This window comes from Phoxinus phoxinus (genome assembly GCF_949152265.1).
Source record: "Phoxinus phoxinus genome assembly, chromosome: 8".
Classification (NCBI taxonomy): Eukaryota; Metazoa; Chordata; class Actinopteri; order Cypriniformes; family Leuciscidae; genus Phoxinus; species Phoxinus phoxinus.
The window spans coordinates 31842527-31855893 of NC_136883.1; the positions used below are offsets into that span (position 1 = coordinate 31842527).

The following is a 13367-nucleotide window of genomic DNA, read 5'->3' on the forward strand; positions in this document are numbered from 1 at the left end:
AGGACCCAAACAGTTTTACGCCCCTGACAGTTTTACGCCCCTGTTGTTCCTGATGCGTCCAGTAGGGGGAGACTGTACAGCGAAACGAATTGAGCTATGTTTTAATCTTTTTTTAAATTAATTAATTTATTTATTTTGTATTGCAAATGAAAGGATACAGACATTAACAGTGAGAAGAGGGAAAAAAACAAAAAAACAAAAAAAACAAGGGGGTATACGGACATCAAAAGAGATTGAATTAGGCTACACAAATCAATACAATATTACATTGTCAATAAAAAAATTAAAGGTTCTTTACAACAGACTCAAGGATATTATTTGTTTTAGAAACCTTTGAGTTTAAAGGTTTTGCCATTGGATGGTTCTGTCTTTATGCAGATGAAACTTGCCCAGAATTTACCAAAAAGTTCAGGACGATCTGGCTTAAATTTATCTTACCACGTATGTAGGACACTGTTTTGTAGCTGTATGACGATCAATAGAGAATAGTACAGCAGATATTAAATCGAGGATCCATATGATTACACGGTACTGTATGTCTAATGGTCTAAATATGGTTAATATCTAAATGTAACTTTATATAAATTCACAACAACATATTTCACTTAGTCTCCATATAAAAACATATGGTGAGTAGGCCTATAACTGCAGTAGGTCATATCATTACTTGTCATAACACGTACAGTAGTTGATCCAACTATGTGTATTTTTAATTTTTCAATTCACAAAAACAAAAGTCTTCTGTAGGCTGAGTGAAGAGAGTGAACACCGACTGAATATCTGCATCTATTTTTCTATTTTAATCCGTGCAGATCTACACTGTAGCGTTTATATTTAAATGAACAAAAACCACAAAATTTTCAAGTCTATGGACGGGTTATTAATGTGTTAGCGTCGATTTAATGATAGGTATTTCGCAGTATATCCCCCTACTGGACGCATCAGGAACAACAGGGGCGTAAAACTGCCAGGGGCGTAAAACTGTTTGGGTCCTATATCTACCGGCTCCAGGTCTGCAGCCTCCCCATATAGCTATTAAGCGCGAACCAGATTGCGACCATACGGTTGCGACACAGTGATCTCGCCGCCGCGCAGTGATATGATTCGTGTAGCTCTCAATAGTTCCAAACAAATCGCGTTGCCAATGATTTTAAGCGGGGCAGAGAGCCGCAGCTATTATTGCAGCAAATATCGGTCAATATTGACGCAAAATGTACATTGCGTTTTACATTGACACTTAAATTACTTGCATATAATAGCATTTTTTCTTCTTCTGGCGAGTAGCAGAAACACTGGCTGCTCCCATAACGTAGAATAAACATAAACCTGCACAACGCCATTAAATATATAGACACCAGAGGTGGAAAGTAACGGATTACATTTACTCGCGTTACTGTAATTGAGTAGTTTTTTTGTGTACTTCTACTTTTTTAAGTAGTTTTTTTAATCTGTAATTTTACTTTTACTTAAGTACGTTTTGTTTGAAGTATTGTAATTCGCTCCATTTTAAAATCATATCCGTTACTGAGTAAAAAATAAATAAAATAATAATTTTCAAGGAAAAAAAATAATAATAATCGCGCTCCGGAAACTACTGCATTGATTGAAGGGCGGGAGAACCGTCTATCTATGGGAAAAACAAACGCGCATAAAAGGTGATGCAGACCCAGCTGAAAGTGAAACGCCGTCGAATTCTTATGAAGCGAACCATATGGCCAGTATGTGAATAGGCTACTTTAGATGTAGGAAAAACGCGTGGTTGTCCTCGAGGATAGATAGCCTATCCAATGTGCAAAAAGTGTGGACGCAATGTGGCTGCAAAAGGATGAAACAGAACACCATCCATCCGTGCAGATAAGGGTATGTCCCGTTTGCAGAGTGAATCCCGGAATCCAGTCTTGAAAATTCAATTTACATAACGCAGGTGCCACGTAAAACACGCAATGATGTAGTAGGCTATATTAATAAATTGAAAGTAGAGCTGTGCAATAAATCCAATCGCGACATGGTCTCTGAATATTAAAGCGCAAAAAGACTGCTATGTAAATATGCTTGTTCTGCGTGCCTCTGTGTGAATGAGCTGCGTCGCGCCTACTACATACTCAAGTATGCCTGATGCTCATTGTGTTTTCAGCCTCTCACAAACAATATGAGGACATGAATACATGAACATTTAGAGAGCTGCTCTGAGAGAACGCCTAATGAGCATTTTCATCATTTTGTTTGAGAAAAACCATTGTCAAATACACTCTGAAACAGGTCTTCACTAGAACCCGTCAAAATAAAAGTTTAGTGTAACTAGGAGAAATTATGATAGAAATATATTACTATTGTATGCCTATAGAACATACTTCTCAAAATAATAACAAGAATAATTTGAATTTAAAAAGATTTAACATTATTTAAGGAATATCTTTTTTTGGGTCCATGGTTTAATTTAATAAATCTGTTCGGCAGAACTTTCCCAAAAAATAAAAGGATACAGTTTACATTTATTGGTATTAAATCATAAAAAGAAACATTCATTTTCTGAATAAAATACATTTCATAGGAGTATTCTTAAACATTTTAATAAATTATTAATGTTAAAAATAGTTAATCTAATGGTCATTGGTCAGTTATTGAATTTAGTTGATTAGACATGTTTTATTGAAATTTTAATAAACAAAACAAACACATAATTTTAAGTTTGTTATAATAAAAGCATTGTTAAACCAAAAAAACTGTTTTCATTCATTTAACTGTCATTTTTTAACTGATGATAATAATAATAATAACAATAATTTATTATAACCGTTTATTTATTTATTAATTGATTAAAGGGGGGTTAATAAAGGCCTTCTGAAGCGAAGCGATGAGTTTGTGTCAGAAAAATATCCATATTTAAAACTTTACAAAGTAAAATAACTAGCTTCCGGCCACACGAACATACAGATTCCACTTAAAGGGCACCTATTATGCAAAATTCACTTTAACATGATGTTTGAACATAAATGTGTGTTGGATTTATTTTACATCTTGTGAAAAGGGGCATAATAGGTGCCCTTTAAGTCTAAAGCTACGCCATTACGCACTACGCTACTTCGACGTCATAAGTTGTGCTTTAGACGCAAGTAGACTGCGTTTGGCCGGAAGCTAGAATTTTACTTTGTAACATGTTAAATATGGATTTTTTTTCTTAAACTCATTGCTTTGCTTTAGAAGGCCTTTATTAACCCCCCAGAGCCGTATGGAGCACTTTTATGATGAATAGAGGCACTTTAATGGACTTTTTAAATATAACTCTGAAAGAAGAATGTCATATACACCTATAGGATGACTTGAGTAAATCATGGGCTTATTTTCATTTTTGGGTGAACTATCTCTTTAATAGTAATATTTTCTGAGACATTGCCATACTGTGCAAATCTCATACCGTTACGACCCTACACGGGAGAGCCCCCCACCCCACCCCACCCCGCTGTTAAAAAAGTAACTAAGTAACTTTTACTCTGAGTAAATTTTTAATTAGCTACTTTTTACTTTTACTTGAGTAGATTTTTAGACCGGTACTTTTACTTGTACTTAAGTAAAATTTCATTTAAGTAGTAGTACTTTTACTTGAGTACAATATTTTATTACTCTTTCCACCTCTGATAGACACACACACACACACACACACACACACATATGTGTGTGTGTGTGTGTGTGTGTGTGTGTGTGTGTGTGTGTGTCTATATATTTAATGGCGTTGTGCAGGTTTATGTGACTATATCATAACATTATGATTTTAATAATTATGACCAGACGCTCGAGAAAAATATACAGTAAATGTATTAAACCTTATGGAACAGTCCCCTTCCCTCCAAAATTAAATGCACAAAAAATATTTTCAATTCAAATATATATATTGGCACACCAATCTATTAATAAAATGACATTAATTAGTCATATATATATATATATATATATATATATAATGACTAATTATTGTCATTTTATTAATGACATTAAAGGAAATTATATAAAGGAAATATATATATACCGTATATATATATATATATATATATATATATATATATATATATATATATATATATATATGACTAATTAATGTCATTTTGTTAATAGATTGGTGTGCCAAGAGTGACATTAGAGTCTTCACGTAGACTGAGTTAAGCAAGAGTCTTGTGACAAAAATTATAATAGGACATTATAGCCATAAAAAAATCATAGTACTTGGGTACTTAAGTACATTTGAAGGCAAATACTTTTGTACTTTTACTCAAGTGAATGTTTAAAGGCAGCACTTTTACTTTTACTTGAGTAATATTTTACCTTGAGTATCTTTACTTTAACTCAAGTACATGGTATGTGTACTTCGTCCACCACTGCTGCTCACACACCTCTCATTGGTCGATTGAGAATGAACTCAATGAAGAGAATGTTCAAGTTTTTAATTAACATTTTTCTAATCTAAAACTGCAAATCTCAGCAATTTGGGTAAAAGTTTTAACTACAAAAATGTCAGAATGTCTTTGTCCTCTTTTGCTTTAAAGTCCCCCTGCAGTCAATCATTTTGACTTAAAACTTATCTTTGATGATCAAAATGAAGCTTTTTCTTCATGCCTTAAAATAGCTCGACTGTAACTCTACACCCTTGCTTCGTTTAGAATACGCCAATTCATGAATTTGCAAATTATCCCTGCCTCCTCAATCACACCGGCTCAGACTACCTGATCAACTAGGTCAACTGTATACAATCGCACGAGGAAATATTGGTTTAATTCAGCCATTTATGTTTAAACCAGAATCCAAAAGAGAAAGTGAATAATACAGGGTTGTCTACAAGTTGATGTATCAGATTAGAAATGCGTTTTATCGCTCTCTACAACGCCGGACACATAACGGTAATTGATATGATTAGCCTTTAGCTGTAGTTATCAAACAGCTAATAATGTGTTGCTAATGTTACATAATCCAGGTTCCCTATTCGCCATCTCAGAATCAGACAGCTGCCTTCTAAAAATCAGTATCCTTAGAAAAGCTTTGAACATCATGGAAAGTCAGTGGAGAAAAGCTGCGCCCCGCATGTTGACGGGATTGGTTTCATGTTTGTGACATTGGCAGAAACAGTGGCAGTTTCAAACCGGGTTTTGTAGAATGTCTTTGGTACACTGCAGTTTTAAGGAGAAAATACTCAGAAATGGGTTTTGACTGATTAATTCGCACATGGTTTGTCTTGTAAAACACCACAGACATATAAATAACATTAAAAACCTGATTTTCAGCACAGGGGGTCTATAATGACTTGAGCTGCACAAGTTTGTGTAAAACCTGATGATTGTTTTTGAATTTTAAATTCCCAGTTTTACTCTGACTAAAATGGCGTTTGGGTGAGTTAATTAATCCGGCAGTAAAAGCCTTCGGTTTACCAGTGTTCATTCACTGCAAGCAGTTCAACATTACCTAGACATTATTGACTATGATTGGGTTATTTGAAACAATCATATTCTTTCTACATTTTTCTTCTTCAAAACTATTGTCACGTTTTCTTTCTCATCTTCGATATTGTTGACGAAAGCAAAGAATAAATGTGTGTTTGTCTGTAATTTTGAGATTAACACTGCCCTGCTGACTGGTCTAGGAACGGTATTCAGTACATCAGCAGAATGAATGGAGTGGGAGCTAAGCCAATAGCACTTCATTTAAGCCTGCTTATCTTGCCTGTGATGGCTATCTTGAGGAGAAGGAGGTGAGGAGTAGGATTTCAGCTTTACTCAAAAGCTGATGCTGCAAAGCTGGACCAAAAAGGCTTATACAAACCAGGGTCAAAACGTTTAAACTAGTGTTTACAGGAAGCAAATACCATTTTGTAATATTGACTTCTTGCTTTTATTTGAGCAGTTTAATCATAGTTCCCGTTTAAGCTGGAGTTGAAGAAGGGTGTAGCTAAGTGGGGGTTAAAACCAGTAAAAATGCAAACACAATAAAATGTATAATAGATATTTATGATTCTGCACTATTTCACTAATCAGATAAGTACATTTGTGACATCGATAATGTGACTTTGTCAGATGTTCTTCCATTGAAGCTCAAGATGGGATAATTCTCAGATCATGCTGAAGAACATGATCATCAGGTTCGACACAAACTGTTCACGCAGCTCAAGTGCTTCTGTCATTAAACCTACATATTAGAAAATTTTTGAAATTCCTGTTAACTTTTCAAATTAGACACTTAAATCAAATTCCTGTTCAGAAAAAAAAAAAAATCATTTGTAAGGGGAAAATCCAATTTAAATATGAAAATTCTAATTAGATGCTTTGTCACAAGTGGACTCTTTTGAACTCAATTGTATCTTTGTAGAGTTTTGGCGGATTCCTGATCGACCAATCAGAAGTGTGCAGGCAGACACTTGCACTGCGAGGTCACATTCTCGCCCACATCTCTCCTACGCAAGCACATATGCAGAAAACTGACAAGAACCACAATTCTGAACACATGAACATGTTTTTCCTCCATTTTTCATTCCATCATAGTAAAGATGCAAGAGGAAATTAATTTTATAAATGCAGTTCTCACCCTCCCTTCCCTAATGTTAAGTATGGGATTTCTGAGAGAGGGTTTCAGTTTGATATCTGATCCATGAGACATACCCCTTCATCGATCCTCTCAACACACTGCGATCATCTCAAATATATAATTAATACCTAAAAGTCAGCCATGAAAAAGTTTACGCCAGCTGTAATGGAGAGTAGGCACCGGTACTTAGTTTCTTTACATAGCAAGCTAATTTTTGCTCGTCCCCAGGGTTACTACCACAAGCCTAAATACACAGTCTTTTCTGGCAAATTACAACATTATGATACAAATTATTATGTTTAAGGGATTGAAAATAAAGTTCATAGATTAAGTATACTTACCCTGTCAGGACCGACTGTAGTACCAGTAATCTAGAGATCAGTTTTTAGACCACAGAAGACTTCAAAAATTAAACAAGACCATAATTGAGATCTACACACACACAGTTTGTTTCTCTGCTCCACGGTCATAAGATTTCATTCATAGTGAGTTTTAGAAGGAAGTGAAATCTTTTGGCGGAATCAGAGCTTTTCATGAATGCGTTTGTTTCTGGAGGTGAGTAATTGCAAGGCCTCTTTTGGGTTTCATGCCACAGCTGTGGCTGTAGATTATCTCAGTAGTGCATCACATTTGTTGTTGTCTTGCTTTCCTCAGAGTTGTGAATACCCCTCTATACTAACCCTGTCACCTAAGTTACCCATCCTACATTCCTGTGGGATAATACTCCCAGATGCGTTTGGTGTAAAAACAAGGGAGGAAAGTCATTGCATCTTGTCCTGAGGGGATGACGATAATATAGTGATGTCATTTAGGCATCCAATGGCCGTTCTGCTTTACTAGCGATAAAGGGATATTTCACCTCAAAAACAAAAAAATTATTTACTTGTTTTCATGTTATCTCAAGCCTGTACTACTTTTTCAATTTTTTTCTATGGAACACACAATATATTTTGAAAAATGTTAATTTTTTTGGTCCATGCAATGAAAGTGAATTGGATCAGTGTTTTGGACCCCATTGACTTTCATTGGAGGCACCAAAACATAGAATTTGGGTTTAAACAAGTGATTACCTGAAAATGAAAATTTTGTCATTTAAACTACTCCTTTAAATCCCACTGCTCAGACAGCACTGATGTTCTGGCTTTCTTTAAATAGCCTGATGCTCCTGTTCTCCGATATAAAGATGAAAAGAACTGTGTTAGTTCTCCATCAGACAGTTGTAGGGAGTGGAACAGTTACTAAATTAAAAACCTGGCCTGGGGGTTTAAAAATAAAGCAGAAGAAATTATGGTCTGCCACTGTTTCCATATTTCTGTTTCTCTGAGAGGGATGTGGTTTAGGAGGAGGGCCGCTGAAGGGTGTGGAGGACGCACAGACTGGAAAAGAGCATAGTGTGCAGGCCGCTAGGCCAAACTATATGCCCAGAGGACTGCAAGGGCTGTGAGACGGTTTTCAGTGTCGCAGATCTCTCTCTCTCTTTTCTCTCTCACAAAATGTAGGACAACTAATGCACCCAGATCTGTCAGAGCTCATACAGTTGGCAAACCCAGGGTCTCGAGTCTCTGGAGGCAAACGGTTGGTTGGGCATCAGAGCTTCCAGAGCACTCTGGGATTGAGACACTGGGGAGAGTGACCCTCTGCTGGGATTTTTTAGCGGAAACGGAGCAGCCATGTGACAGATTGTGCTCTTCAAAAATGTTGATGTTTACGTAATTTTTATTAGGTTACTCTTAAACTAACGTAGCTCTTAAATGGGTCAAACCATGAAAAATAAACTGTTTCTTAATTATAAAAAACATAATTATAAAATATTCAGTGTACCATTGAAACATACTATTTTAGAATTTTAAAACGTTTTCCTCAGTGGAAAAAGACAAATTTACCCATTCAGAGATGGCTATTCTGTCCATAAACATAGTATGATACATATTATTATTACTAAACACCAGAAGAACAAGCTATAAGAGTGAAATGTGGAAAATTCTGTGCTTTTCCTGGCTGTGTGTAGCACCTAGTGCTCTGCAGATCTGGTGATAAACCCCAATTTTAGGAAATAAAAGCGGACAGGACATTAATTATGATGCACATTATTATTTTTTTTAAACCTGCCTCAATGTACAGTAATTGCATAATGCAATTATTTTCAAAAAGACTGGCTTTGAAGAATCCGAGTGAGACAAGGACTTTTTTTTTTTAAACTAATTTATGACTTTTGATGGCACAAAACTGATCATGAAGATTATGTTCATCAAGTACCACAGTGGCAGAACCCTCCAAAACAAAACAAAACCAAAATTAAAGTCAGCAACGTGTCTTTTCTTCCATATTGTGATGTACAATATGAGCAGCAGAATATCAAAAAAGTAAAAATGTAGGACAGGGACAGTTCATCGTTTGATTGGATTTTGAGATGTGGCCGTTGCATTAAGAAAATTGAGGCATATGAACATGAGCTTGCAGGGGAAGGGTTCTAATTCATTTCTAAATTATTGAAAAACTCCAGAGAGAAGTCTGTCATTTCACTGGAAAGTCTGGTTATGATATTTTGATTAAAGATTACGAGGGCAATTTTTTAAATGATTATTATAAATAAATAAAACGTATGCATGGATGAATTGTTCTCAATAAGATCAATAGCATTTAGAAATAGATGAAATTTTATTTTATGCCTACTTGGAAAAAAACACACACCTTATAGCCTTAAACCAGATTGTGTTTTGAGTATGTGGGTGTTTGTGTGTTTCACAGAGATCCTTCACAGAGATCCCATTAGGACTTCAAACAAGACACAGGCAATCAGTTTTTGCTCTCTGTCTTCTTTTCATCATTGGTAGGGGCGTGATATGATATCTAATAAAATGTTCAGTCTCTGCTCTGAAGCACCACATGGCTGCTCCAAGGGTTTTCCTAGTGTGTGCACACTGCTCTCCGGAACAATTCATTTAGACCTCACATAAAGCTGTGTGTAGGAGATGCCCTTCTCTGCTGATCATCAGCCAACCTGATCCTGAACCCAGACTATTACGAGGAAAACCACGAAACCAAATGATGTCAGCCTGAAATGGCTGGTTTATTTTCTTTGTTCTCAGTACCTGCTCGCACATTGAGTATCGGTGAGTCTCGTAATGACAATAAACAAGGAGACATGCACAAAACCTCCGACATCTAATGGATACAGGTTCACTAAAGCCACTATTTTGCTGTCTAAGACATATTTTGGCCTTTGATTGTTTTGAACTTGCCTTTATATGGCATTGCCTGAATGGCTTGCTTTCTTCTGTGGAACACAAAATAAGATATTTAAAAAAAAAAAACATCTCAGTGTTGTTGCTTTTTAAAATCTATACAATGAAATTGGACCCCATTGAGTTTTATTGTATATGAACAAAAACAGAAACGTTCTTCAAATTATCTTCTTTTGTGTTCTGCAGAAAAGCTGAAGTCATACTAGGTATGGAACAACACCAGGGTTGAGTAAATGTTTCTAAACCTGAACTGGGTATGTCAGATAAGGAAGACATCCAAAATAGGGAGAACCACACAGTTGCGGACCACTTGTGACAGGAAGTGGCATTGTGGAGCGAGCATGCCGAAAAAAAAATATGTGTGTGAAATCACTGTACCACCTGAGTGCCTTAATAGCTGACATTTACCAACACCCCACTGTCCCCACTCACTGTTGTTGTGCTTCTTCGTTCCAAGACACAATGGGAAAGATGATATTCAGCATATGCAGTCATTGAACTCACACAGACACAAGAAACAGCAAGACCCAGTGTTTGTGTCATTGTCATTCTTGCCAAGTGCAAGTTTGCATGTGCTTTATTCCCTTCACCATTATCTCCGCGTCCTCACCTTCTCTTCTCTCTGCTGCATGTGTCTGTAGGTACGTGGAGCGAAAGAACTTCCTAGAGAGAGTGGACCTGCGGCAGTTTGAGCTGGAGAAGAGCGTGCGACTGAACAACATGAAACGGTGACAAGAGGAGAGAGCAGACACATTCACTGATCACAACACAGACTGTCCCATATTCACATTCGCATACACTCGGTTTTTATTGTCATTTAGGAGTAAACATTTTTCAGATCTCTGGCCTGTAACAGCCCTCCAAAAACTGGCCTGCCTTCACAATCAAATGTTCGCTCATAGACCGCACCCACACCATCTTTTTCCTCTACAATTCCTTTGTCCGATATTGCATGTCGTCTTCAACATGATAGAGAAACTGCTCAAGATGTTTGTCTTCTCAAGGACTTTTCCTCAGAAACCCCATTTTACAATCCGCTGAAGTACGTCAGACACACCTAACCATTCAGTGAGAGTGACGTTAATGGGGAAGCAAACCTCATCAAGATCCTCAGATAAGGGTTTTCAGCTTAAACTGAATTATTTAGCATAATTCATATCTTTGTTCTGACGGTGAGGCTTTTCGTAATATGCTACGCACAAGCATTCAGGAACCTTGTTCTTTTATTTGATGGTTAAATGGAAGGGCGCAGTTGTCTTTGTTTTTTTTTCCCATGTATACTTACTACTGTCTTGAGAATTTATTTTGCTGAGAGTGCTTGTGTGGTAATTACCCTGCCGTCATTTTAATCGTGTTTCACTGTTTGACAGAAATAAATCATGTCAGTTGGTTTGGACACTTTCTTTTTAAATGAACCATGTCTTGCTGTTAATTACTCTGACTTAATAATTAATGGCTCCACCTCCTCCCTAAGGGTTGGTTTTCCTTTTCTTTGCCCCCCTTGATGCACTACGCTCCATCTCCACCACTGTCTGGACTGCTTTAAAAAAACTAAAACTATATAGGAAAGGAATCAGCAGGGTTTAAGTCACGAATCTCTGAATCACTAGTGAGTCGATCATGAATCCTTCCCTTTTCAAAACTATAATAATATGCAAAAAAATAAAACTCTCAATTAATGTTTTAATACTGGTTTGCCATAAAAACAACTTTTAACTTAAAAAAAAAAAATACTTTTATTCAGCAAAGATGTGTTAAGTTGAACAAGAGAGATATTAAAGACATTTGTAAAGTTACAAAAGATTTTATTAGACAAAAGATCCGTTTCAAATAAATATTGTCCTTTTGAACAGTATCCTGAAATATCCTAAGAAAAATATTTTTTGTTCCACAAAAATATTAAGCAGCACAACTGTTTTCAACATTGATAATAAGAAATGTTTCTTGAGCACCAATAATAAAAAATTTAAATAAATCGTAATGATGACTACGAGTAATGACTGCTGAAAAAAATCAGCTTTGCCATCACAGAAATAAATAACATTTTAAACTATATTAAAATCGAAAACAGTTATTTTAAATTTTAAAAATATTTCACAATTTACTGTTTTGTATTTGATCAAATAAACCTTGGTGAGCATAAGAGATTTAACAAAAAAAAAAGTTACAGACCCATACATTTGAACAGTGTAAGTTGAAAGGAATATTTGTAGTGTCCCTCTAATTATGTTAGATGATTAGAGTGATTATTGATGAATAGATTAGATGATTATTGATGAATAGATTAGATTATTATTGCTTTGTAAGTATGTTATGTATGTTTCAGACTAATTTGCTGTACTGTTTGTTTTTTATGTAAATTCTTAATCCCCCTTAAATACCATGTTGGGTCTTTTGATAGGATGGGCGGCACTTCATCCTTTCACTTGAAGATAATGGTCTTGTTTACATAATTCAATCTTCCCTCTCCTTGTGCGTAGGCCTGTGTGGGCACAAAGTTTGTTTACTGCCATTTCCTGCTGCTCGACAACCATTTAGAAGGATGTTAAGTATGTTCCACACATCTATCCAGGTTTCTATAATGGCTGACCCCCACAGCATTCCCCTGCCTCTCTGCTGCATTGCTTATTTCCCAAATGGAGATGAGTCGCTGTGCTGTGCTCTGATGTTGTCCTGTGCAGACATCAGACTCTGCAGGTGGGAATTTCAATGATACTGCCATAATTCCCTCACTTAATCAATGTTCTCCAAGCTGGCACTGTGGCCTTTGTGTTTCACACCAATAACCTGGTTCATTCTAGACAGAAATGAATAAGTGTAGCTTCATGTGCATACAGAAACAATCAGATCACAATGCGCATGTACTCTGCAGAGTACAGTGGCTCAACCATAAGTTTATCAAGCGACTAGAATACTTTTTGTGCACAAAAATAACGACAGTATAGTGAGCCTACGTTCTGACGTACAACCCAGAAGCGCTGCACTTTTTACATTACGTGAACCCACGTCAGAGGCCCACACAGAAGAAAATTAATAGTTGATAAAGTCGGTAATTAAAAAAAAATATTGCGCACAAAGTATTCTCGTCGCTTGATAAACTTATGGTTGAGCCACTGTAGTCACTTGGACAATTTTAAACATTGTCTTTACTAACTTTCTGGGCCGGCAAGTTTCAATTACAATAGAAGCCTATGGAGGAGTGAGAAAGCTCTCAAATTTAATAAAAAATATCTTAATTTGTGTTCCGAAGATGAACGAAAGTCTTATAGGGTTGGAACAACAAGAGGGTGAGTAATTACTGACAGAATTTTCATTTTTGGGTGAACTAACCCTTTAATGGGTCGCATGGAAACAAAGATGCCGTGATGCCAAACCCCCTTATGGAAGAAGCAAGCTGTTGCGTTTACAACTGTGACAATGAGCGCTTATCAGGATCAACTAAACGCTGGATTTCCAAAAGTGTGTGAAGTATGTAAAGTCCGCAGCATAGACTCTTTAAAATGTGTCCAAGAGTTTTACACATCCGTCTTTTATTGTAGAGACATGGACGTTACAATT

General features: G+C 36.3%; 1 protein-coding gene across 1 annotated transcript in view; it reads left to right on the forward strand.

The window, feature by feature from the left end:
- Positions 1-11528, forward strand: part of cfdp1 (craniofacial development protein 1) — a 31302-nt gene extending 19774 nt beyond the window's left edge. The window contains exon 7 of the mRNA XM_079621334.1: positions 10451-11528. Within this exon, the coding sequence (XP_079477460.1) occupies positions 10451-10541 (91 nt within the window). The 3' untranslated portion in view covers positions 10542-11528. The remainder of the gene's footprint in view (positions 1-10450) is intronic.
- Positions 11529-13367: the final 1839 nt, after the last annotated feature.